The 27700-nt window shown below is 39.1% G+C and overlaps 2 protein-coding genes across 6 annotated transcripts in view; one reads left to right on the forward strand and one right to left on the reverse strand.

The window, feature by feature from the left end:
- The window catches only part of COL3A1 (collagen type III alpha 1 chain), a 51441-nt gene extending 34506 nt beyond the window's left edge, over positions 1-16935 (forward strand). The window contains exons 23-51 of the mRNA XM_083842869.1: positions 13-66; positions 423-521; positions 664-717; positions 829-882; positions 1434-1487; positions 1832-1885; positions 2076-2120; positions 2211-2309; positions 2418-2525; positions 3094-3147; positions 4115-4168; positions 4269-4322; positions 4988-5041; positions 5357-5464; positions 5641-5694; positions 6194-6247; positions 7312-7473; positions 8127-8234; positions 9557-9664; positions 10067-10120; positions 10300-10407; positions 11043-11096; positions 11207-11314; positions 12425-12478; positions 12703-12810; positions 13488-13770; positions 14157-14344; positions 14533-14775; positions 15765-16935. Of these exons, the coding sequence (XP_083698995.1) occupies positions 13-66; positions 423-521; positions 664-717; positions 829-882; positions 1434-1487; positions 1832-1885; positions 2076-2120; positions 2211-2309; positions 2418-2525; positions 3094-3147; positions 4115-4168; positions 4269-4322; positions 4988-5041; positions 5357-5464; positions 5641-5694; positions 6194-6247; positions 7312-7473; positions 8127-8234; positions 9557-9664; positions 10067-10120; positions 10300-10407; positions 11043-11096; positions 11207-11314; positions 12425-12478; positions 12703-12810; positions 13488-13770; positions 14157-14344; positions 14533-14775; positions 15765-15911 (2778 nt within the window). The 3' untranslated portion in view covers positions 15912-16935. The remainder of the gene's footprint in view (positions 1-12; positions 67-422; positions 522-663; positions 718-828; positions 883-1433; positions 1488-1831; positions 1886-2075; positions 2121-2210; positions 2310-2417; positions 2526-3093; positions 3148-4114; positions 4169-4268; positions 4323-4987; positions 5042-5356; positions 5465-5640; positions 5695-6193; positions 6248-7311; positions 7474-8126; positions 8235-9556; positions 9665-10066; positions 10121-10299; positions 10408-11042; positions 11097-11206; positions 11315-12424; positions 12479-12702; positions 12811-13487; positions 13771-14156; positions 14345-14532; positions 14776-15764) is intronic.
- COL5A2 (collagen type V alpha 2 chain) overlaps positions 16107-27700 on the reverse strand; it is a 59200-nt gene continuing 47606 nt past the window's right edge. The window contains exons 51-52 of one of the 5 annotated variants that reach the window (XR_014586416.1): positions 19240-27513; positions 16107-17677 (exon numbers count right to left, since the gene is read on the reverse strand). Coding sequence is in view for 1 of the 5 variants with exons in the window: in XM_083842870.1 (XP_083698996.1) it covers positions 27367-27513 (147 nt within the window). In the remaining 4 variants the exon portion in view is untranslated. Of the gene's footprint in view, positions 27514-27700 lie in introns of all 5 variants that reach the window. The other 4 variants (XR_014586417.1, XR_014586418.1, XR_014586419.1 and 1 more) reach the window with 4 other exon arrangements.

Below are 27700 nucleotides of genomic sequence, written 5' to 3' on the forward strand. Positions count from 1 at the left end.
CTTCTATTGCAGGGTTTGCCTGGAATTCCAGGAAGTGCTGGAAGCGATGGGAAGCCTGGCCCTCCAGTATGTACAACATGCATGTATTTTATACTAGTCTTCCTACTGGCCTTACCCTGATCCCACAGTATCTACATGACACTTTGTTATCATAGTCAGATTGTCTATTGTTTGTTTGTTTTTTTGTTTTAATTACCAGAGCGCTTCAGGTGCTGTTTCATTGTAATAGCTTTGTGCAGATCTTATACTCCATATTTCAAATGTATTGAATTATATAGAAGCTTGGTTGAAATTCAAAATGCATGAAGTCTTGCATTTAAATGTCTCTAGCCTGATCTCACCTTGACTATTAATGACTCACAGATAAGCATTTATTTCACCAAAGAGATGCCATGTCTTAATTTATTTTCTGCTTATCCCAGGGTAATCAGGGTGAACCTGGCCGTTCTGGTCCACCTGGCCCAGCAGGCCCACGTGGTCAACCAGGTGTAATGGGTTTCCCCGGTCCTAAAGGAAATGAGGTTAGTGGTATTTCTCCACATCTGTGCTTGAGCAATCAACTGTTATGATTGCTTCATAGTGGAGGAATTTGGTGCTACAACTTTGAATTATTGTATTTTGACCAGAACAGGTATTTTAAATGTGATCTTACTCTTTTGTAAGGGTGCACCTGGTAAGAATGGAGAAAGAGGCCCTGGTGGACCACCTGGAACTCCTGTAAGTTTTATTCATGATTTTTTTAATAATATAACAAAAATATTAATTACTAATAATGTGATTTTATAAAAATATCAACTCATAACCGTAGCCAATTTTGCCTTTGTTTAGGGTCCTGCTGGAAAGAATGGTGATGTTGGCCTCCCTGGTCCTCCTGGACCTCCTGTAAGTGTGGGACTCCCATAACAGTCAATTATCAGCTATTGCCAAGGTGGTCTGCAACCTACAGAAAGAGACTGTAAATTTGGGGGTGGGGGGGAATGTTTTTATGATATAAAGAAACTTCCTTTTATGAAGACAAGTACTAGAGTTCTTCTTCCCCATTATTTCCATACATTAAAACTATGTTGGGAAAAACCTGAGGCAGGTATATGTGGTATGAGTTGAAATGAAAAGTCAGTTCACAGCTGTTAGGGATATATCTTCTCTAATTGAGACGTATTCGTGCTCCCTTCAAAGTTTATCAGAGCTAGAAATTTTGGACTAGTGTCAAGTGACACAAATATTAAGTGAGATAAATATTTCTCCTAAATTATATCTAGTGGTTGGGGTGAAAAGAGCAAATACCAGAACACTGAGATACATTAGCCTTTAGAATTGTGAAGTATCTTCTCCAACTCAGGATAAAGAGACATAGATTAGAGGTGGTGTGGAGGTGTTTCTATGTTGAAATATTCTCAGACAGTTTCATTTTTTCCTCGTCGCTTTGATTCTAGGGTCCTTCTGGGGAGAGAGGAGAACCAGGGCCATCAGGTTCTCCTGGCCTCCAGGTACTGTGTGTTTGTAGTTAATTTCTTTCTGATTAACAGACTAACAAAACAAAAGAGAAAGAAAAAAGAGACATCTAACCACTTTCACTAGCATGCATGTCATCATACTTTGAAGTAAAACAAATCAATCAGTTGATAAAATGTATTGCTCAGTATTTCGTAATTGCAAACCAGATGGCTGGCTCAGTGGATATTAAACTGCTGACTATCAAATTAGTTCCTCCTCCTTTGTAGAGGATGGGAATGAGTAGGGTCCACATCTTTGTGTCAAAACATTTTGCTAAATAGAAGAATGCATATCTATGTAACCTAGACTTACCTTATGATACTGTTCCTTCTTGTAGGGCTTGCCTGGTGGACCAGGACCAGCTGGAGAAAATGGAAAGCCTGGAGAACCAGTAAGTGTTATTTCCTTTCAAAGCTCTTCCCAGATATATCAAGTTTCCAAATTCAGACAGCCATCAATGTTCTTCAGAGCAGAGAAATCTGTTTTCAGGGATAATAAGAGGGAGAAACAGGGTGCCAACCACAGTGCAGATTTATTAAATAAAGTGCACGGATAACTTGTGTTTATTTTCTCATAAACAGGGGCCAAAAGGTGATATTGGAGGACCTGGATTCCCAGGCCCTAAGGTAAATCATACAGCATCATTTCTACAGTTACATTAATAAATTGACAATTATGAACCTGACAACAAAGAATAACATGTTTCTTTGTCACAGGGTGAAAATGGTATCCCAGGTGAACGTGGTGCACAGGGTCCTCCAGGACCTCCTGGAGCGAGAGGTGGGCCAGGTCCAGCTGGCTCAGAAGGTGCCAAGGTACCGACAGACTTGCCTGCCTTCCTGTTGCTCTGTGCAGCATTCAGGCATGCCCCACACCGCTTTTTTTTTTCTTTCCTTTTTCTAATTAGTTTTGTCACTCTTTAGGGTCCTGCTGGCCCCCCTGGTGCCCCTGGAGGCACAGGGCTGCCTGGCTTACAGGGAATGCCCGGAGAAAGAGGACCTTCTGGAAGTCCTGGACCAAAAGGGGATAAGGTAATGCACCCATCTCGCGCACCCTGCCAGTTTTATGCTATCTCAGTGTCAGCCTCCCATAAGGCACGGGGTTTGTTCACGTGTTCACTTTTGGCCTGATTTCAGAGGTACTGATTGTGCAGTATTGTTGATTTAGCAGTGTTATATGGACCATATACATTTTTAAAATACAGCATTTTACAGCTGATGTAATATGCTAGCTATTTTGTTCTGCTTCGTCTCATGAGGGAAGGATAAAACAAAACAGGTCCAATGAAGCTAATAAACAACTAGAATAGTTTATGCCAAGTTGCCTGCCCATAGTATGGACTCCATTTTGAATCAGTCTGGAGTTTTTGCATCCAGGTATTCTGTATCTGATGCTGAATACTGCGCAGAACGTCACCTTGTTTCAGATTTGTATGACCACAATAAGGAAATATGGTTATTTGGATACCCTCAGTAGGAGATGCTCTCCTCAGTAATGTGTGGTGGTTTTTTGTTTGTGTTTGTTTTGTTTTGTTTTGTTTCTGTTGTTTTGTCTTTTGCTTGCTTTTTGCTTATGCTTTTTACATCTTCTGCTTGCTAGGGTGAACCTGGTGGCAAAGGTGCTGATGGCCTTCCTGGTGCAAGAGGAGAGAGGGTGAGTGGTCTTTCAACTTCTAACAGTTTATGAATTAGCTTCATACAGTCCACGCTTAGAAGGCGAGTACACTTACAGTGAATAAATACGATCTAGGAGAGGTAAAATAGTAGCCCCATTGTATTTCATTCTGGCTGCGTGAATCTGGTTTTATGAACTAAATGAGACATACTACTATTCTTTGTGATCATGGCTGCCCAAGCAGATATAACAGTTTTTGCAAGTATAAGATTATAGTTAATTGGTGCTTTCCCTCCAAAGCATTGTCCCACTGCAGAAGTAGGAAAAATGTTATTAGCTTCCTTAAGCTAGCCAGCTGAGAAGAGTGTTGGTTATAATGAAGCACAAAAAGACACTGTGATAGCAAGGGCTCTCATACAGACTACAGTTTACTATGTATGATATATTTATACATCTATATAGCATATGCACTTGAAATGTATACATAAATCCAACAAATACTGCTTGCATGTACATACATCAAAATAATAAGGGATAGCAAAAATATAAACACAGCTTGTACTAGTGGGAGGAAGTAGAAAAATAGATTTCAAACCATAAGGTACACATCCAATTCTCAAGGAAAAAAAAATTGAGGGCAGTGGTCAAGAGATGTTGAATTTATCCCAAAGAAATATGGACCAATTGTCTATATAAGAAGTTAGAGCAATAGGTGACTTTTATTGTCTGACATTGAAAGAGCCTTACTGACTTCAAATGGCTTTGGATTAGATTTATATGGGGGGGAAAAAAATAATGAGAAATGGAGATGTCTCACATCACAAAATAGTGTCAGTATATCACTCCAAAATGTAGTGTGCAACTACATGCTGGCACTGTAGAGCTGCTTTCATTTAAATATCATTATGAACATGTTTGCACTGAAACACATATGTTATTGATCAAAATAGGTGAGATAACACCGTCATATTTTGATACAAAAATATATTATTTTCTAATTGTTTAGGGTAATGTTGGTCCCATCGGTCCTCCTGGTCCTGCCGGCCCACCTGGAGATAAGGTAAAGCATCCTCCATAAAGATGTGTAATACCATGAACAGTAGCATCACTGTCTCCTGGGAAGAGGAGGAAATCCTGGTAATCATTCTTGTTCCTTACAGGGAGAGACTGGTCCAGCAGGTGCCCCAGGTCCAATGGGTTCCCGTGGTGGTCCTGTAAGTGACAGTGGTTTTCTTCCAGCGTAACTCTACTCATCTAGCCTGGTTGTACAGGTTTACACCCATGTTGTAAACTGTCCCTATCAAGAATGCACTCAGTTGAGTCCATAATAAACTAAGTACATTCAGCTCTCATTGACTCTTGGGATTTACACATGCTGAGCTTCAGAAAGTCAAAGCTTTTAACATTGTAAAGGGATTGGAGGGCTGCAATGACAGATCAGAGCAAGAGTCTGAACCAGTAGTTGCTAGATAAAGCAGAGGGATGTCTTTTGATTTGTTTCTATCTTGTCTTATGATTAAGTAAAAAAATAATATATACTTAGATTAATAAAACCACTTGTGGCTCTCAGTTGCATCTAAGAAACAACATGGACTGTGATCAGGGTTTATACAAGTGTAACTGAGATCAGTTTGTCACACTTTAGATAGTTATATAATTACTGAACAGTTCTTTTTAGAGCTCAGGAGCAACTGCTGGCTTTGGTTGTTTGCCTTTTTTGTTTGCCTTTTGTCTGGTCGTGTGTCCATCTGTTCTCCTACCCTAACCCTCCCCCCGTTAAGGCAAAGAAACTTCAGCTGTATTCATGAGTGTTCTCTAACTTCTAATATGAAGCCTATTTTTCTGACATCTTCCATTGCTGACTTGTTGCTATCTACAGGGTGAACGAGGTGAACAAGGTCTCCCTGGACCTGCTGGCTTCCCTGGCGCTCCAGTAAGTATAACTACTTAAAAGCAATTGAATATGGCTATCAATATTTCATCTCTCTAAATTAATTTTCATCTCAGAAAGACTTGGCTGTAACCACTTTAATGTTAATACTTACTGCATACATTTAATTTACTTGCTACTCTTTTTGTACTCAGTCACGCACAAAGCAACATTTTCTTTACCCTTCCCTTCCCATGCCAGTAGACCAATAAAGGTCATCCCTTCTGAAGAGTGTCTAGATAAAGTTTCTCATTACAGTGGTATTGTCTGCATTGTTTGGTTGTCATGTCATAATATAACAATACAATTTTTCTACAGGGCCAAAATGGTGAACCTGGTGGGAAAGGAGAGAGAGGCCCACCTGGTCTAAGAGGAGAGGCTGGACCCCCTGGAGCTGCAGGTCCACAAGGCGGCCCTGGTGCACCAGTAAGTATGTGCTGTTCCTTATTGCTCCAAATGGAGACACTTCTTCAGTTCTCCCTCAGCCTCCAGGTGGCTTGGCCTAAGTGCAAGCATTCAAACTGCCTGTAACTTAATGGTGCAGCCTATAGTTTCTTATTTATTTTTCACATTATCTGCTTTACCTGTTTCTTTCCATTTAGGGTCCACCTGGTCCCCAAGGAACAAAAGGAGAACGTGGATCACCTGGAGGCCCTGTAAGTGTTTCTTTGATTTAGTAACTGATGAATGGTTCTGTCTGTTAGAACAAACATGGTGTAAATGAACCACAAGGCCTTCAGTGACTTTAATATTTGTATTTCAAGAATAACTAAAGCCTTCCACAAGGAGTAATAAAGGCTGAGGCGTTTGTGAGCAGGATTTCATAGATTTTAATATAAGTAAGGTGCCAAAATGGCTTTTGGGACAACAACACAAAGCTATAAAATGGTTTATATCAGCAGTTATTAGATTTATATGATATCTATGACAAGTTTCTCAGAGATAATTAGTTCACGTTTGAGGGACATGTGGGACCTTTCCATGAGGTATGGGGGGGGAAATTCCTCACAAAGTTGATAGTCAGTTGCAGGCTGTTTAATTCAGATTTTATTAAAAAATATAAATAAATGATTTCTGTACAAAAACTGACTTTAATTGGATAAATTGTCATTTTTCTAATCTTCAGAAACTGACAAAATTATTGATGTCTTACAGGGTGCTGCTGGTTTCCCTGGTGCTCGTGGTCTACCTGGTCCCCCTGGCAACAATGTAGGTTGTATTCTTACCTTGCAGATATCTTTAGACTTATTAATCTTGATTAATCTGGATGTACTTTGATATGAATAGTGCACAATCGAAGTTATCTTGAATATGATGTTTGTGCTTAGAGAAAAACTTCTAGTAAAGAGAGTTTACTCTCCCTCTGTAAAAAAATCAATCTGAGTTTTTATTTGCTTTAATGATTAAGCAAATACAAAGAATAAGATGTATTTATCCCTTTTTAATAAAAATTACAAATTATTCATTGTACTGTAACTAAGACCTGAGAAAACTTCTATTTTATTTGAATAAAAGAATTTTATTTCGGTTTTATAGTTAATGACAGATGCAAATATTGCTAAATAATAAGAAAAAGTAGGGTTTTATTTAACATTAACATTAAAGTCAATGCAATTCTTCCCACTGATTACCTAAGCTAAGAGTTTTAATGAAGAACATCATTCAGCACACGTTTGCGATAGCAGTGAAGTTATCTGGCATGAGTGAATCTAGAAATCAGCTAGGACTGCTACTATTTAGAATTGCTGTGGCAGAGCCTTGGGTAAGGAACGTGCATCCTGTTTTGGATGCATAACAACCACTGGACATCCCAAATAGGCAGGTGTTTCCTTATGCCTTCTGAAGGGGTTGTTAGGCATTGGAATGGGCTGCCCAGGGAAGTGGTTGAGTCACCATCCCTGGAGGTCTTCAAAAGATGTTTAGATGTAGAGCTTAGTGATATGGTTTAGTGGAGGACTTGTTAGTGTTAGGTCAGAGGTTGGACTAGGTGATCTTGGAGGTCTCTTCCAACCTAGATGATTCTGATTCTGTGAAATGCAAATTGTATGTCCAGATAGTCAGGAGAAAAAAATGTGGCTTGAAAGCAGTAGACAATGGGACTAATCCTCTTTATAAGAACCAGGTCAGAGTTGGGTGCATAGGGGTTGTGCCCTAACTCTACCTTTAGGCAACAAACCAAGTTTGATTTGCTTCTGTGAGGAAAGATAAATGCAGTAAGTGTGTTGCACTGTTTCAGATACTACAGCTCATGCTCTTCTTTTTAAAATGTTTAGGGTAGTCCAGGTCCCCCTGGTAATGCAGGGCCTGCTGGCAAGGATGGGCCCCCTGGACCTCCTGGTAATGCTGGTCCTCCTGGCAGTTCGGGATCTCCTGGAGCAAGAGGTGAGCCTGGCCCACCAGGTGAAAAAGGGACACCAGGCCCTCGTGGAGAAAGGGTGAGTACATGGCAAGCTAGGGCCTGTTATACCGATAGGTAGGGATTGTGTATTGTCCTCTTGTACTCAGCCACACCTCAAGTACTGTGTTCAGTTTTGGGCACCTCAGTACAAGAAGGACATTGAAGCCCTGGAACATGTCTAGAGAAGGGCTACGAAGCTGGTGAAGGGCCTGGAGCACAAGTCCTATGGGGAGCGGCTCAGCGAACTGGGGTTGTTTAGTCTGGAGAAGAGGAGGCTCAGGGGAGACCTCATCGCTCTCTATAGGTACCTTAAAGGAAGGTGTGGGGAGCTGGGGGTCAGCCTCTTCTCACAGGTAACTGGTGATAAGACTAGAGAGAATGGTCTCAAGTTGCACCAGGGGAGGTTTAGGTTGGAAATTAGGAGAAAATTCTCCTCAGAAAGTGCAGTCAGACATTGGAATGGGTTCCCCAGGGAGGTGGTGGCATCACCGTCCCTGGTGGTGTTCAAGGAAAGTTTGGATGTGGTGCTTAGGGACGTGGTTTATTGGGTGACATTGGTAGTAGGGGGATGGTTGGACCAGATGACCTTGGAGGACCTGTCCAACCTTAATAATTCTATGATCAAGAACCAGAAGCCACCTTCCTGAATGTCAAAGATGCACAGTGTTGACTGACCTTTCTCTTAAACAGGGGGCACCTGGCGACCCCGGTCCTCAAGGTATCATTGGTAGCCGCGGTAACACGGGTTTGCCAGGTCCGCGTGGCCTCCCTGGAGCAGCTGGCATGGCCGGTAGCAAGGTGAGTGTACATTCACTGAAATGATAGCCTCCAAATTAGTGCAGTGACTGTAATCCAGCAGTCAAAAATAGTCTAGAGTCACAGTAATTAATATGTTGTACTTCTTAATGCTTTTTAATCCCATTATTTGCACTTACAACCATAAGGTCAGGCTTTAAAACATCCATTGGACAGCTATGGGATGTGAGGTTGTCTTTAGTCTCTAATACCAAGACTTTTAGACCAGATTACTTAGAAGTATATAACGAGACAGCAAATTTAACGTGAGTCAGCAGTGTGCCTGGCAGCCAAAATGGCCAACCGTACCCTGAGGTGCCTCAGGCACAGCACTGCCAGCTGGCTGAGGGAAGGGAGTGTCCGGCTCTGCGCTGCTGCAGCCTCACCTTGAGCACTGTATGCAGATTCAGGCACTAAAGTATAAGAAGGACATTAAACTATTAGAGAGGGTCCAAAGGAAGGCTACAAAGATGATGGTCTAGAGGACAAGGTGTGTGAGGAGTGGCTGAGGCCCCTTGGTGTGTTCAGCCCAGAGCAAAGCATGCTGAGGGGAGGCCTCATGGCTGCCTGCAGCTTCCTCATGAGAGATAAGGGCCTGCCCCTCTGCTCCTGCTCTTTGGGGACAGTGACAGTACCCAAGGGAACAGCATGAAGCTGTAACAGCTCCATGGGAGGGTCAGGCTGGGTCTTAGGAAAAGGTTCTTCACCGAGAGGGTGGTCAGGCACTGGACAGGCTCCCCAGGGAAGTGATCACTGCCCTGAGCCTGCCACAGTTTATGAAGCATTGCCCCTTTATGGAGAGTAATGGGCTATAACCACTCCTTGAGAGAGTTTAAGTTACAGTTCCACCTACTGCCACTTGTTTATCTTTGCTTAATTCCCAATATGCTTCTTGCCTAAACAACTTAGAACCCAAACAGGAAAATACTTACACTTGCCTCCAGAAAAGAAGGTGTGAGGCTTGGTTTGTGTTTTACCACTAATATTGTGATAGATGGTCATTTTTTTTGTTAAATGCTTTGGCAATTGTTTTTGGGCACATAAGAAGAGACACACCTACTAATTTTCTAGTTGAGAAAACAGTAAAGTACACTGCTTAGGTTCAATGGTCTTGCATAAATATTACTAATGATGAAAAGAAAGTTTGGACAAGCTGTTTTTTTTTTTGTTTCTTGTTCCAAGTATTCAAAATCACCAACGTCACACTGGCATTTCATTTTATCAGGTCGCCTTTGTAATCACTGCATATTTCACTAAAGATATATAACATGATGGCATTTCATAAGCATATTATCTACAATCAAATTTCTTCCCTCTTTCTTTAGGGTGAAGACGGTAAACCAGGTGTCAATGGTGTTCCAGGAGAACGTGGTGCTCCTGGTCCACAAGGTCCTATGGGACAAAGAGGCTTACCTGGAGAGCCCGGCAGAGATGTGAGTGGATGTGTTAGGCTTTCCTGATAGCTTGTGAGTTATATACAGAAGACTCAGGAAGTAACTATGTTTTAAGGTTCACAAAGCTTCCCTCAAGCACCTGATGGACGATGTCCTGTACAGATTACCTTCTCACGTTAGGAGAAAGTACGATCTCTGTTTTACCTTTTCCTACCAGTGGACCATGTCTCTGTCTCACTTGGAACTGAACAAGAGACTTCACTGCCCATGCACTTACCAAATAAAATGTCCAATAAATAGTTTATGGGCCCCTCCACCTCCAGAAACACTTCGTTTTTGAAAACCCTTGCTCCGATGAGCACTATTTCAGTTACTAGAAAACATGGTGGTTGTTCATAATCCAGTTTATAAACAAACTGTACCACACTGTTTTTTTTCCAGGGTAACCCTGGCTCGGATGGCTTGCCTGGACGCGATGGATCCCCAGGAGGCAAAGTAAGGACTGAACACTGTCTTCAGAGTGTCATCTCTGTGTAATATTGGCAATATAGATAGCTAGTTCTGTGCCATGTAACTTGTTCCTCAATCCTCTTACATTCCAAAGAATGCAGTCTTTACGTTGAAATTCTGTAAAACATTAAATTTCTTGCTCTATTTGCTGTTACCATCTGCAGGGTGACCGTGGTGAAAGTGGCCCTCCTGGATCTCCAGGACCTCCTGGTCACCCTGGGCCTGCAGGTAACAACGGTGCCCCTGGAAAAGCTGGTGAAAGAGGATTTCAGGTAAAACCAAAACAAATAGCCTACTGCTTATTTATATACCTTTCCTGTGAAAAGTCCATTTCGTACAGTAATAGAAGTGGAAATTTGGAAGACTGATACTATAGCTATCTGTATTTGTTTCTGCCCTCGTTTCTTGGCATTGAGGGCCACTTTTATCAAAATATCAAGCGGAAAGACATCACAGTTTATATTGCAGATAACTATGTATACAGTAAACTCAAAATTCACATACCTAAGATGCCAAAAAGCACATCGTCCCACCAGGCCATTAATTTTCATCCCATATGATGCTCATTCAGCATAAGCAGCCTTATTTATTAAACTAAGGAAGTAAGTTTGGAAGTATTCAAGTTATTTTTCTGAAGTGCTGACACCAGCACTGGGTGCACTGAGCACCTCACAAACTGAAGGAGGAGTCTTCTGCACAAATTATGCATTGGTGCATATGAGCAGCTGAGTAAGACTGACTTTGGTAGGAAAAGCAACTGATCAAAATTCTTATTGATTATATAGTATGTGTAGCTTTTCCTTGTCTCTGAACAGTTTCTGGCTTTGAACATACTCCATCTGGAAATAAAAAGGTGGTCTAGTCAATTGCAACTGATCCATTCTATCTTGTTCTTATTGTGTCACAGGGTCCACCTGGCCCTCCTGGCTCTGCTGGTCCTGCTGGTGCTCGTGGTCCTGCTGTAAGTCATATTTAAAGTATTTGTGATAAAACACATTCACTGTTTTCTGAGGTTCCGTCATGTTTCTCATTTCTTTCTATACGCCTTTTATTGCAAATCTACTCTTGAAGGGTCCTCAAGGTCCTCGTGGTGATAAAGGTGAAACTGGTGAACGAGGCAGCGCAGGCATCAAGGGTCATAGAGGATTTCCTGGTACCCCTGGTCTCCCTGGTCCTCCTGTGAGTATTTTGCAGTGGATTGGGAATTTCATCTGTGTTCTTAATTTATGTGGTTTGCATCTCAGGTAACTAGTTGGCTTTCACTAATTCACAGAGGAAAGAAAAAAATGCAAAGAAGAAATGACTTGTGTAATTTAATTGTCATACATGTTGAAAAGTTCATGTTCCTGAATCAACCTGAAAAAAAAATATTAAAAGAATTGGAAGAAGCTGCTAGGAGCTAGAGCTGAGTTTGCTAAAATCCCTTTTAGTTTTGTGTCTTTCTGACTAAAAAAAAAAAAAAAAAAAAAACGCTCTTCGTATTCATTTATATAGGCTATTCCTGATTAAATTGTCAGAGATAAAAACCTATGCTAGACAGGCATCTAAATCTCTAAATCCATTTAAAAAAAAAAAAAAGCTGCTTGGAGTTTAAAGATGTCTCTTCTGTCAGGCATCTTTCACAGTAATTAATTTCAGAGCATAATGGGCATGAAGTTGTAAACTACTGACTTGTAAACATGCATTACCATTTGAAACAGTTCTTAATAGCTAAAATTGAAGGGTAAGAGACAAGCATGCCCTAGGTATTTATGACAAGTAAAAACTTAGCGGTGGTTATAGTGGAAAGAACTCTTAATAGCATGCATGATAGAAGTGAGAATCAAGAAACCAAAAAGCATCTAGTTACTCTACCAATGATGGCAAGAATATGGAAGTTTTAACTATAAATGCCAGCTATATAAATTTATTTAATAACACACCATTACCCTATTGAGTCACTTATGAGTAAAAAGAAGTCTGATAAATTCTCAATTATCCTATGACAATGAGATGAATCATTTTAAAACACATGGTTTATCTCTTTGAATACAAGATACCATTCAAAGCTTGTTGATGTCCGTTGGTTGTCTTGCATTTTGGATATCACTAACTTATTTTTCATTAAGAGAACATTTGGTAACTTTTACTGGCAAAAGAGTGACAACTATTATTTCTCATATCTGACATAGTCCTTTCATAAACTTGTGTTTCATACAATCATAAAGATGTTTTCAGTGTATTTTTTTAAGGCACATCCAGCTAGCTGAAAAATATTACTGGAATGACTTACTTACCTGTTCCTCATAGGGTCCCCTGGGTCCACAAGGTGCAATTGGAAGTCCAGGAGCTTCGGGTGCAAGGGTAAGAAAAACTCCTTACTTAGCATAACTGGAAGGAAGATTCAGCATGTTTGAAAAATAATAATAATAATTTTAAAATGACCATCCTAACAGGCAACTGCTGAAGAAAAAGAAAACACCTGATAAACTGTACAGAAATTTTAGAAAGCTCTCACAAATATTTTTGAATTAAGACTATCTGGTAAGCTATTTTTACCATAATATATGCATTCACCTTTGTTCTAGGGTCCCCCAGGACCAGCTGGGCCCCCTGGAAAAGATGGTACAAGCGGCTATCCAGGTCCAATTGGTCCTCCTGGCCCCCGTGGTAACAGAGGTGAAAGTGGCCCTGCAGTAAGTCAACTGTGCACACTCAAATACTACTTTAGCGATTGTTCATTTAACAAAAGCTCTCTCCCATTGAAATATCTCCCTCAGAAAATTCTGTACTTCATGGACTGAGTTTGTGGTAGGACAGATCTAGCTATCAAGGTTATGTCCAAAAAAATACAGATAACTTGTAGTTCAGTGTAACTACTGATGTGTTGGGTGTTGTTAGTCCCAGATAATTATTGACTTTTCTGTGTACAGTGGGAAGATAGAATTTCCACTTCAGAGAACAGCTTCCCTTTGTGCCCTAAAAAAGGGCTTTCTTAAATTCCTCCAAAGAGACCAGCACTGCAGAGGTCACCAGCATAGCTTATGGCACTACTTACAAAGCCAAGAAATATTCCATTCTCTAGATTTTGGTGAAAAGGGTTCCACCTTCCTAAAGCTTAAGTAGAAGGAGGACAGTCACAGCCTGACAAAATCAGGAAAAGAAAATTCCAAGTTTAGGAGAAGAACGTCTAACAAATATTTATTCATAAACAAATATTTTCCTGTAATGTCTAACATATTTATTCATAGCAAGTGACATTATTAAATAAGTAAATGAAATGAGGATTCTTTTTTAAGATTAGGATTCACACAGATTTATAGTTTTAACCTGTGATCTCTACTCAGCATCATGTTCCACTGTTTCTGTTTAGGGTCCACCAGGCCAACCTGGTCTTCCTGGGCCTTCTGGTCCTCCTGGTCCATGTTGTGGTGGTGGTGTAGCTGCCCTGGGTGCTGGTGAAAAAGGTCCAGTAGGCTATGGATATGAATATCGAGATGAGCCAAAAGAAAATGAGATCAACCTGGGTGACATCATGTCTTCAATGAAATCAATCAACAACCAGATTGAAAACATCATTAGTCCCGATGGATCACGAAAGAATCCAGCTCGTAACTGCAGAGATCTGAAATTCTGCCATCCTGATCTTAAGAGTGGTATGCTAAGTTTTTATTTGCGCTAATGGTAGCAGATCTAGATCTTTCCTGAATACTATTGTCTTTGAGTATTTAAATACTCAGAGACATGCTATAAGAAGTATTTAATTTGTTCACCAAATGTCATGATAAAGTTGGTAAACACAATAATCATTTAAATACCCTGCATTTACACAGTATATACACTGATTTCAATTCACTTATAAGTGCAAATTTGTTTAAATCCCTTAAAAAAAAAATTCTATAATTCTTTTTACACTATTCACATAAAATCAGTGTATTTTTATATAGTCTTATTTTCTGAAATAGAAATAAGCCTAATGTCATACAGTCGCATTGTTCTCCAAATATACTAAGTCCCTGAACACTCTTTTTACCATCTGTAGGAGAGTACTGGATTGATCCTAATCAAGGCTGCAAGATGGATGCTATTAAAGTATATTGTAATATGGAAACTGGTGAGACATGCCTCTCTGCTAACCCCAGCACTGTGCCAAGGAAGAACTGGTGGACCAGTGAAAACAGTGGAAAGAAACATGTTTGGTTTGGAGAGTCTATGAATGGAGGCTTCCAGGTGAGAAATTAACACTGTTAGTAGCCAAAAAGGTAGTACAAATAATGTACTCGTATACATCACAATTTGCTAAGAAATAATCCTGAAATTAAACTGAACTAAACATTTAACGGGTAAATAGTAACTATATAAACCAGCTCTAGGCATGACTAAATGAAAACCTTTTGCTTACATTTTGTGCTCTGCAGTTCAGCTACGGCGATCCTGACCTTCCAGAGGATGTCTCAGAAGTTCAGCTGGCATTCCTCCGCATCCTCTCCAGCCGTGCCTCCCAGAACATTACCTACCACTGCAAGAACAGCATTGCCTACATGGATCAAGCCAGCGGAAACGTTAAAAAAGCTCTGAAGCTGATGAGCTCTGTGGAAAGTGAGATCAAGGCTGAAGGAAACAGCAAATACATGTATGCAGTTCTGGAAGACGGCTGTACTGTAAGTAAACAAGACTTTACTATGGTAGTCTAATAAATAACTCCTGCTAGAGTACTAGGCCCAGAATAAAGGGGGAGAGAGCCTTGTATGACCTTGGTCCTGGGAGAGGACACAGTTACAACTGTAGAAAGTTGCACACACTCCCAATTAAATCTGTACTTTACAGACATCTTGCTCTAGAGCCAAAGACATTTAGAGGCCCACAGTGAAGTCGTGGGGACCAAGCTTTGATCCCAATCTCATGTCAACTCTAAAACTAACAGCAGTAGTAAGTGAATCATCTCAGTCATTCAAGAAATTCAAGGCTAGCGGAGTCAAGCCAGTCGCATAGGCTATGATTATGGGAATGCGCAAACCCAAGTATTTTGCGTATTCAACTGTGCTGCAGCAGAAAGTACTGGAGAAAAACAGTAACATAAATGAGCATGCTGATCTCTCACTATCTGCTGCCTTTTCAGTAACAAATACTAAACCCAAGATACCATTTCTGCCTCCTGCTAGGATCCCAAAACACTAACAACCTGTAGATTAGCAACATACAAGGATACCTACATGCATCTACTTTGCAGCCATTTTGTGGCCATTTTTAAAATATGAACATGAAGAGCTACTTCATTACTGCTAGCACTCTTACCTGTGGCCAAAACAACTTTCCAAGCTGCGTAGCCATTTGTACAACCTCTCAGCACACCAAGCATATTTCAGTATTAAGTCAGGGCACTGCTCCCGAGTACCCAACTGTCATCAAGGATCCCATCCATTCTTAGCAGAAACGTCTAAAACACCACAATACCACACAAGCGTCTGACCAGAAATTAAGAATGTCTATCAATGTGTTAATTTCTAAGGAGATTGTGGGCTGTTTTTATGATGATGAAAGGAATAAATTAATATGGAAAGATAAAGTAGAAAATGCAGTAAACTATAGGATAACTTTTATATAGCCCAACATTGATTTCTAACATTTTTCTACCTATTTCATTTCACAGAAACACACTGGTGAATGGGGTAAAACAGTCTTTGAATACAGAACACGCAAGACAATGAGGTTGCCTGTGGTTGATATTGCACCCATAGATATTGGTGGTCCTGATCAAGAATTTGGCGTGGACATTGGCCCGGTCTGCTTCTTATAAATCGAAGATCCTGCTCTTTCTGAAACCCCAGCAAACAGATTCACACTCCAACTGTGCTCCTTTGTTTTAACCTTGTCAGCTAGTACAGATGACCATCTGTATCCCAGTTATTTATTAACAAAATTTCTGGGGGAAAATTAATTTGATATCAAGGGTTATTTTTTTTCGCTATTACACAAAGTACAGTAAAAATGCTTTTTGCTCTTTTTTTTTTTTACCAAATTCCATCTTCAGAACATGTCTCCGTGGTGCTATAATAAAACTTCAACACTTAATAAAACAACACTGTGTTCTATTAGTTGAATGTTAGCCAATTTACAAAGCACTGATTGCTCCCAGTACCAAAGTTTACCCTTCTTTCTAAGATGCAGTCCATAAAGCTAGAAAGACTTCCCTGTTTCAACTACCTCAACATGGACAGAAACTGGGATGTCTGATGAGTCAAACCAAAACAAAAAATCCACCAAATCAGTCAAAACACATTAAAACCATTGGTTAAGTCAGTGGAATCATTTGGTACAAAATTGTGTTATTTCTGTACTGATTAGCTGTGAAAAAGTACAGTGTATTTTAAGAGTTTAATACCTTAATGGCAGTTGTCACCGTAATTTTATTGTTGGATTGTATTCTGTTATCAAAGGTGCTTCTCTACTTTCCTGTCATTGCTGGTCAAGACCACTAAAATTAGGGAAGTGTAAAAGACTAATATGATGGTGCTAATGTATTTTTTCACTCCTAACTCTGCAAGTCAGGGTTATTGACTTGCTTTTTTTAAAAAAAGAAAAAAAAAAGTAAAGGATTAAAAGCAATTGTAAATGTCTCCTGTCAAAGATCGTCATTGGCATGTCATAACTCAGAATTTTTTTCCCTTCACTCTGTAAAAGTCAATGAAAAAAGCAAAATTGTGAACTTCTTTTTTCACATTAACACATTTATAGTGTTGAAGGTTAACCATCTTTGTAAGCTTTTATATGGTTGTTGGTCTATTCCTTACAGAGACACATAATAAAATATCTTAATAAAACTCCTTGTTGTTTCATAAAACTGACTTTTTAATTTTACTGTTTGTACTTTTTTCCTCAAACAAATTAATAAGGTAGGACACAACTCTTGTGCTACTTCAACTGTTTTTCTCAGATAATTTTGCTTAAAGGAGAACTTTGTAATCCTAAGGAATGCAATTTATGGCATCATACAATGAAATTTTCTGACTTACTTTTTCCACTCTTCTTCCAGAGGCTTATGTTGAACTTCTCTGCCTATCAGCCTGGATTCAGTTCTGACAGAAAGAACCAAAACAGTACCCATACACCTAGACAGTTCAGCTTGGAGGAAACACAAGAGCTTAATTACTTCTCCCCTCAAAACTGTGCCTCCATCTAAACAGGCCATTGTAGGCTGCTTAAATAAAATGGCCCAAGGGTCTTCTACAGTGCAGGCTAGTGGCATTGGTTATTTTGATACAGCTGACAATCTAAGCATCTCCATATTGTTTATAGCTGATAGAGATGCACAGCTCAGTCATCCCTTGACCTTAACAAAAGCTCAAGTAGTTGCAATTACCTCAATACTTTGATGGTGTCTGAGCTTCAGGCCAGAAGAAAGAAATTAGCCGCACACCAGAATCCTGGCTGTGAAACCTCTCCCACAGGTAGATGCTGATAGATGCGACTCAGTCTTTAGCATGAAAGAGGATCCAGGAAAAACAGCCAGAATTACTGCACCACCATGCATCACCTCAGAGTCCAGGGTGATGAAGGCCCCTCCTACAACAAGGCCAGACAACAAAACTTAAGGGAAAAAAATTATAAAGTCTTAAATGCTCTTACTGATGACTGCAGATCTGGCATTCTCTGAAAATACTTCCTAGATTGGACCAAGCAGGAAAAATAAGTAGAGAAATGCTGAAGGTTTTTTAAGAAACCTCAGTAGGCTTGGGGCTGAGCCAAGACACTGGCCTGCTCTAGTTTCACAGAATTTGGACAGGCCCACACAGAACCAGAGCAGTGAAGGTCTGGGAAGACTTTGCCAGCGCAAATACAGTATCAATGCAGACATGACTGTACTTACAACACAAAAAAATAGTGCCAGCAATTCATAAAAAAATATTGGCTCTCACAGGAAAACTCCCCATTTTATGATGAAAATAGCTACTGTTTGTGGAAGATGAGAATTACATGTAATATTAGTCTGACATACATTACATGGTGGGAAGTCTAATAATTGGAACTGAACTTTTACAAAAGCAGTTCGTAAGAATGCTAGCTGATGGAAAAATGCATTGGAAAAGCCTGTTCTCAACCAACATGGCAGAAAAAAAATAGCCTCTAATCTCCAGTACTACCATAGCTGAGTGTATGACGACTAACAGTTACTCAACCTAAGTAATTTACTTAATTCAAATAACCTTCATTTTTTTTCAGAAAGTCACTAATTAGGCCAATAGTGATTCTGATACTTCTGCACTTTTATAGGAAGGCCTTTGAGACAAGGGAAATATGAAATAGACCGCATTAATAAAAAAGAGTTATCCTAGAAAATAAGGATAGCCTTTGGAAGACTTAGCTTTCTAGTCCCATTTCTTACTCTTATTGTATCAATCTGCAAAAGGCTCCAATTTTTATTTTACATGGTAAATATAATAATAACAATAACAACGACAATGACAACAACAACAACAACAATAAATCTTATCTGACACTTTAAGGCTAGCAGCACCGTTACTCACCACTATAGACAGCGAGCGCATCAAGATCACAGACTACAGCAGTTCTGGAAATAACCCCATTTTGCAGAGGTTACAACAATTAGAGAACTTTCAAAGACGCACGGAAACACCAACACTTGCTTTCAAGCTCTAAATTGATTTTAGCACATATTCAAGCATGTCTTCATTTGGTATATAAATTTCAATTTGTACTAGGGTCACCAAATGTTTTGCTTGCAATGGATAACACACCCATTTCAACCAAGTCAGAAACCTTAGTGGCTCTTTGAAAAATCATATAAATGTCTTGTCACCTTAGAAAGCACAGGAAAGAAATCAGGTCTGACAGGTTATGATTTTTAAATTAAGTGCTTCTCTTCCAGAACTGTGAGTAAGGAGGCACTTGTTGCACAAATCCTAGGCTACAGAAGTGTATGAAATCTTTTTCCTCATATTTAGCATTTTAATTCAGCATGTGGTTGTAATTATATCTTAAGATCTTAACGACAATCTACAAACCTAGATTTAAAGTACTGAGAAAGATATTTTGAAGGATATTTTGGGAGATAGGGAACCTTCTCAGCATAACATCTTCTCAGCTGTTTCTGCCCACCTGCTTACCATGAGGAGGTAAGATGTCATCCGCTCCGTGCTGAGGGATTGCCACTCCAGGATGAATTAAGTCTCACAGAAAAAACTCCTGATGCTCTTGTCTTCTTACCTATACTTTGTCCTGAAATAACTACAGCTTAAAGGGTGTCTTCTGGAAGCATTGACTGTAACCTGCCCTGCTGCTTTCCCATCACATCAGCCACTCTGCTTGTGACATCTCCTGCCTAGCAGGTCTGCGGTCATCCTCTTTTCTTTTCCCCCACGTTGCCCGTGACAAAGCTATGCTCATTCAAAATTGCTCTATCACTGCCAGAGGAGATTCACGAGATAAACTGCATAGTCTCCTTTCAGCTTACATTTAGCCATGGACACCTCTGGATTAAGGATCAAAGCTTGCATTTTGTTGCTGAATTTCAGGTCCATGTTCATATCCATTAAGAACACAGTTAACAAGTCCCAATTCCTGAGGGGTTTTGTGAATGTTCCTGTCATGACTCACATTTCAGCTTTACTGTCTTTGTTACAGTACCTCCAAGGTACCCAAAAAAGCCTACTGATGCTTCCTTGTTCGTTTGGTTGCATCTGCAAGGCAGAGAATAGGATTGCTGTCAGGAAATGGCTGAGTTGATAAGGCAGCAGTAAATGCTTTGGGTTTACTCATTTTTTATGTAGAATAATATATGTTCCTTAGAGGACAGAGGTTCCTAAATTACCATGATGGATCCTATAGTTGTCACAATGTTCCGTGAATGTTGTGTTTCTGTGTCTCTGGGAAGATTGCTCCCTACCATACAGGGAAAAATATTTGACTGGAGGTTCCGGAACTACAAAAGTGTTCTTTTATTACAACCAGCTGGATTTTTGACTCAGCTGACTAAGGTCAAAGGGCAGTTCTTTGATGCTTTGTCAGACACAAACTTGCATGTTTTTTCTGCACTTACATTCCTAAATAAGGCTGCAGTTTTCTCTGGAGGATGCATAACTATATCTCAATTAAGGAATAAAGTCTGCAATAGAAACATTTGATAGTGCTCCATCTTCAAAACTGAGAACACAATAGATTGTAATGATTATGAAATATTATTAGTTAGAGAAACCTTGAGCAAGAACTTATAAAAAGATGATTTCTTATTCTAACCACAAGGAAACAAAAATGTGCAAGAAATTAAGGTGCAGGGGACAGAATAGAAAGCAACTCCTCTATAGCTTTAGGTTCAGTTAGAATGTTGCACGATACCTTAGTACTTTCCCAGATCTTCTCCCAACAAATGGTAAAGCACACATGATAGCACAAGAGGTATACTAGCAATTAGTCTCTCTGAATTTTCTTCTATATTGGGTACACATATAAAGCATCTCAGTTTTAATCTTTGCATCATTCTGCTCAGGTCCTCCCCAAAATTCACTGGCTTTACCACAGTATGTCCTGTTCCTCATGTTTGACACTGTGTCCTTTCTTATTCTGCTCATGGAAAAACAAACAAACGAACAAACAATGGTTTCTTTATCTATTCCTAAAGATATTTTATTTTTCCTATAATCAGCTCCTAGGAGTGAGTAACAACTTCACAAGAAAGCTGGTCTTTTGTACTTGGTTTTCCCTTTGCAACCATACATATGCTTTTGGGGCAGTCAAGGGCTCTTAATCATAACTCATTATATTCATAATGGTTCTCATGCTATTTGATACATTAATAAGCATTACCTCCAATTTTAACAGTAGCTAAATTACTGAACTACAAGTAAAACATGTAGGCTAAAGATATTATACCTTTTAAGAAACTGAATCTAACTTTATGGTACCCATATCTATGACTGCATGAAGTCACGGGCTTTAACAAAATCTTTAAACTCATAGCAATAAAATAATGATCTACTGGACACAGTAATCCAGAATCAAAATCATATTTTTTCTAGCATAAACACACTAACCGGTTTCTTTAGCATTTCTGTTTAATGTATTGAACTGATGGTTTGGTTTTACCGTTTGTCGTGAGGAGTGTGTGATAACACCATCATTTTTTATTATAATTTTTACCTTGTTTTCTGTATGGTATTTTCCTGCTTGATGGGGAATCTTTTTCTTTGCATTGCTATTTCTACATTCACATTTAGTTCTGCTATTAGTTTTGCATCTGTTTTGATATCTTCCTGACTGCCATTTTTTACTATTATTATTATAAATACAGCCTCTCTCATTGAGTCCAACTGTCTAGCAAGTATTAAGCCTTTAGTGTATCCTCCCTTTCCTGAAAAAAATAATAAAAAAAATTTAATCTGTAGATTGAGAGATTTAGTCAGTGAGTAGATAAATTATCTTATCTGTTATTTTAAAACCTTGCACATTTCTGAGCAAAAGGCTGCTGAAGGCCACCTTTGTATAGCGGGTTCCGCTGTCTGGAAAATCCTAATCACTTTCTTAAATTTCATGTAGGATTCAAATAATTTTTTACCCAGTTTTAGAACTGGGAATTCCCTCTGGAATCTCATCTGAAATTCTGAGAGCCTTCCAAGGGATATTTGACTAAACTAAATCAAATTCAGCAGGTCACAGGAAGTGATCCTGCCTGCCTGTTCAGCACTGCTGAGCTCACACCTAGAGCGTTGTGTTCAGTTCTGGGCTCCCCTGTACAGGAGAAATACGGATTTACTGCAATGAGTCCAGCACAGGACCACAATGATGATGAAGGGACTGGAGCATCTTTCATATGAGAAGGAGAGAGAGCTGGGACTGTTTGGCCTGCAGAAGGCTCGCCTGGGGCTCTGGGGAATTTATACATTCATGTGTATAAACAGCTGATGGGAGGGAATGCAGATGAGGGAGCCAGACTACTACTATTTTTTATTTTTTACTGTGATGGTGTTCAAACACTGGTACAGGTTTCCCAGTGTCCACCCACAGAGACACTCAAACCCTGACTGGACATCTAATATAGATGATTTCTTGAGCAGGGGGTTGGACTAGGTGTTCTCACGTGCTCCCTTCCAAACTCAATTCTGTGATTAGAGCTTCAAACTCTTCTTTATTTTTCTAATTTCCCACACATACCTCATATTCTTCAACCGTGTCACCTCTCAGCGTGCAATACTCTTCCCACATTTACCAGTCTAGTAACTGCTTTGCTCAATCTCAGCCAACTACAGAAGATAAAATAAACCTCAGGGCCCATACCCACCAGTAATAAGAAAAATAATACATTTTGCTTTTAATCCATTTTTAGACTCTTTACTTGCCTTCACAGAGAAAAGCTTTTCCTCATTCTCCTCTCTTTGATTGCTATGCTCTGCAGACTTTGATTGTGTTGCCTCTAGATACAACGCTATCAAATTTCCTTTCTTAAATTTCCACGTTGCTTGGTGCATTCTTCTACTGCTGTGTAGTACCCTGGTACTCTACAGAATGATTTCAGCATTGAAAACTTAAAGTCAAATGTTTATTGTAGTTACTAAGAAGCTAACAAATAGTTAAGGAAGGAGCTTGAGAGGGAGAGGACATGAGATTTGAACTTCTGGTCCCACACACCCAGAGACAAGAGTAACCACCGAGCTAGAGGGCGGTGCCAGAGCAGGGAGAATTGAAAAGGTCTGTAAGGAAGGACAGTGGAGGGGAGATATCTTAAGCTGCCTTTTAAAAGGGCAAACGGTTCATGCTAAAAGTAAACTCCTTTTCACAGTCACTCTATAACTGAGGTGCATACATCCAAAAATGCAAGCCAAAAAACCGCTCTTATTCAGGCAGGATTAAACCATCAATTCCTTTTCTGCCACACATATTAAGCATACAGAACTGCTCAATATAAAGAGCTCTCTGTGAGGAGGCTCTGATCACACTTGACACATGCATCCAGAGCTGGGCTCATCAGGAAATACAGAAGGAATAAGAGCACTGTTTTTTAAAAAGCTATAATATTAATTAAAAAAAATCAAAAAAAAAAATCAAAAAATTCATTATACAGTATACAAAGCAGTATTAATATCGCCCAGCCAAACCACTGGGCAAGTTGACTGATATGCTCAATAAACTGTAGCACCACGATCAGTCCTTCTCCGTGACCCTTACCGCTCCCAATAAATTAGGAAAAGATGTCAAGCAGCAGTAAAGGAAAACATCTTGGAGAAAGCATAATTAAACTCCTATCAAAGTATAAGATGAAAGCTTACTAAAACTAGTCAATAGCAAAATAAGAATAGGCTCAGCGATACTTGAATCTCAACTCCTTGTACATTATGCTTGCAGAGAAATACACTTTTTCATCTCTGGGAATATTTGCCAGACCCTTCAAGGCCCACTGAACATATCTGAAAGATCTTTCACATTTTTTCATACCTCAGAATGAAAATATTCTCTCAAAGATTTAACTTGTAAAAATCTAAGTTAAATACTCCATAAAAGTCATCAGTGTTAGGAGTCACTGCTCAAGAAAAGACATCCAAAATGGATTCTATCGTATAGAATCAAAGCCCCAAAGGTGAAAAGTTAAAGAACTCATAGCGCCACAGACCAAAGCTGCTCCTTTCCTTACTCGGCTGCTTTTTTCTTCTCAGTGAGATATTAAAAAGGATGGGATCCCATTGCACTGATAAGGCCCCTCACAACAGACAAGCTCTTCTTGGTCTCAAGCCTATAATAAGCTGCACAATTGCACAGAGTCAAGTCGCGTATTTTATAGCTACAGTTCAGTGACACGGGGATAAAAGCTTAGCAGTGATGATACGAGCTTAAGAACAATCCAGACAAGTTGGTTAAAATCAAATTTTAAAATAAAATAATCCAAATAGGTCTTTCTCTAAACATTCAAGCTAAATTATTGTATCATCAACTCCACCATTCTCAGCATACAGTAAAGTGCCAATTTGTGAGTAGTGGATAACAAAATTTTACCTTCTAGATGAGATTTTAGTGACTATTTGCCACACTACTGCTGTACAGCTGCTATTGGGAGGTGTCAGCTACTGGAAGCACTGGGGTTCCTTTCTCACCGAGGACAGCACTCTGCGGGACTGGCAGTTATGAAAAGCAGAACAATAACCAATTCTTTTAATTATAAAATTGATTTAAATGCAGCCTCTGACATTTTACTGCCATAGCTGTTTTAAAGTATCTTTTCTATCATCCCTGAGGCCATTAGCAAAAAAGACAGGAGAATTGCACTAAATGCCCTAAATAGCTAATATTTGATTAATGCTATTTTAGAAGCAAATCAGCGTTTTGCAAATTATCAGCTCTTTCATTCTACATTCGTGGAATTAAATCTGCATTTATACAAGGATATGCCACGTGGCCAGATGAGAAGAAAAGTAACATCAAGCAGCATCAAGCATCAAGCATCCTGCCACAACTCCTCCCATCCACTCCCCCACCTTTTTTTTTTTTTTTTTTTCCATGCTTAAAAAGGTTCTACATTACTTGGGGAAAGTTTAAACAATAAAAGAGAGGTAATACGCATGTACAAAACAGACATTGCTATTCCAGAGCAGAAAAAAAGCATGTCCAACTATTTGCGTTACAAAGACTCTTAAGTTAACTATTTTGGTTTCCTGAGAGCTCACACTTCAAGGCTTTGCCTCAGCAATTCTCCAATGATGTATTTTACAAAATATTATTTTAGGGTGCTTCCTAGTCAAAGCTCTCTTTCTGTGCTTGAGGCACCCTCCTGAGGAAATATTGTGCATTTTGTATGGAAATAAAGATGCAAGGAGAGAGACTTGAAAAGAAAGAAAACATATATCCCTTACAATTAGCTACTCTTCTCCTTCAACAACCTCGCAAAACATTCATACTAATCATGGATTATGATATTCTGATGATGAAAATCACAAATTAAAAAAAACAACAACAACAAAACTTTCAAACGTGCTTTTATCCTCCACGTGTTCTTTACTTTGTGCTTCTGGATAAATGTCCCTTAGAGACACGATCATCACCATCAGATATCTACCTTTCCCCAAGCATGTTGGAGTGAGCCATCATACCTCAGATCATTCCCTGTAGATAATATTATCTAAACATTTCTTAAGGCTACAATATGATATGCTGACTCCTGAGCCACATATTAACAGAAATCATTTCATAATAGTAAAAAAGAAGTCCTAAGTGTTCCAGCATTTGTAATAAAACAACAGATAATGACAGCATGAATCTGATGACTCCCAACTCCTATGGATGTGCCTACGGACAATAAGGGAACTTCCAAAGCTCCTGCCCTTTCAAGAGGAAACAAACAAATTCTTGCCTGCCTTAATAAAGTGCAACTTTATGGGTTGTCCAGAAACTGTTTTCTGTCAGAGATAACTTACATTGACACTTGGAATCAGATAAATCACATTTTGCTCAGTCTCAAATAAAAAATACAAATCTCTGGTGTCTCAGACAACACAAGTTTGGCAGCCTTAATAGTAGTTCTTGTGACTACTCCAAACAAATCGACACCTACCTTGTGAAAACTGTCACAAAGTATTATTCAATATACTTTCATATTCTTTGGTGTAAAATACTTCAGGTGAACGCATTGCAAAGGAGTTTTTCAAACAGCAACACAACAAAAGTTAAATACTTCTATTTTTACTTTGGAAACAAACTGATATGGGACACACTGAAAGGAATTCTACAAAAAGGAAACCACTTCCATAGCGAGAAGCATGTATTTAATTAAATGCTTTGCAAAGATACATGAATAAAGCTATGTGCATGACTTTCTTTAGGGATGGCCCCAGCTGTTTATTTTTTTTTTTAAAGAAACAAACAAAAAACTTGGAGAGCACAGATGCAATAAAGAAATAATAATAATAAAAAAAAAACCTACGTAAGTTTGTACCAACATACTTTACAAAATAAAGCATGCTGGTGGTACAAAACATTTTATATACTGCATGACCAACAAATAAATGCACTGCAACATTGTTCTCTCAAACACCGTAAGCCTAACAGCTAAACTCTGAAAATGACATTGACAGTCAGCATCTTTATTTCATCGGCCTTCTACAGAGTCATTTAGCACCATCACTTTTTGTTTGTTTTTGCCCTGCCTATCTCCTTTCTCGAAATAATAACAGAAGCGTAGCACCTTTTAATATCTAAAATAAAAATAGGAATATTAAATGCATCCCAACTTCCAGAGATGAGGTAGCTCATGCTAAGAAATGATGGAATTTTCTTGCCTTGACAGCTCAAGACCAGTAAGACAAAATTACTGGTGATGCATGTCTGGATGTCAGCTAAAACCAATAAATTTTCTTTTTCTTTATTAGCAATTGGTCTGATATACATGTGAATGATTTCCAACATACATAAATTGGCACCATATATAAGACACTGGTATAATTTGATATGTAATGGCTTATTAGATGGGCAAGTATTGGAAAATCGACAAGTATTGGGTTTAAAATGTATTTTGAAGCTTAATAATAATTTAATGGAATTACACAGATACACTGTGAGAAGTGAAATCAGGCCTTACAATTTAATATATGGGACACCTCTACGGAAATCTTGTATTTACCCCAGTAGTATTTTTGCTTCATAAATTAATCATGGCTGTGGAATACTCTTATGAGCAGACTATTATAGAGGAAAGTGCAGGAAAGACAATGCCAGATTCAGATGATTTTGTCTGAGAGATTTTCTTCTACAAGAGACAGATATCTGTGAATGGCTAACACACTGGCAACCACAGGAAGATAAACTGGGGTAGAGAGAGTAGATATGATTGAAATATTGCCAACAGTTCACAAAAGTGCTCTACTTTTCTGTTATTCAGTATGCATCCAAGCAAAAGAAATTATTAGAGCTTTACATAGTCCCACATTAAAACTATCTATTTTGAATACCTGTAAATTCTGAAGTTATCTGAAACAAAAGCAAGGACAAATATTCATGTAATTTTTAAAAGGTGGTCATCAGTTCTCTTAAAATCGTACTGTTGTACTAAAAAGTTGGTTTCAATCATTTAAAACGGAACGTTTATAAGTAAAATAAATATTCAAAAGGAGGCCGGGCATTTAACAAGAACTGTATATACAATGCTGATCCAATATCAGCCATTACTTCAAGAGTCTCAGGATTAACTTCAATCAGTCTAAGTTCATGTGTTTAATTGCTGCTGTGGCTGGGTAGTGTGTTAATCTCCCCCCTTCCTCTTACACAAAACAAACTGGCCCAATTTCAACTCCGAATTCCTGGTCAGTGCTGCCAACGTCCACTGGTGCAATATCTATGATAGGTAAGCGTGCCACATTTTGTGTTCTGTACTCAAAGACAGTCTTGCCCACGTTCCCATTACGTTTCTGGAAAAAAAAAAAGGGGGGGGGGGAGGGGGGGGGAATTAGTCCAAATCTCATCTGAGAAACAGCCTGAATTCCAGCTGGTGAGTCAATTGTCCGAGATATTTCAGAATTATCTCATTGCATCTCTGCTGAGTAACGGCATCCCCTTCTGCACTGCACCTCGATTATTTTAAAATGCGTATGTCTT

The sequence above is a fragment of the Anser anser genome, assembly GCF_964211835.1.
Source record: "Anser anser genome assembly, chromosome: 6".
NCBI lineage: Eukaryota > Metazoa > Chordata > Aves > Anseriformes > Anatidae > Anser > Anser anser.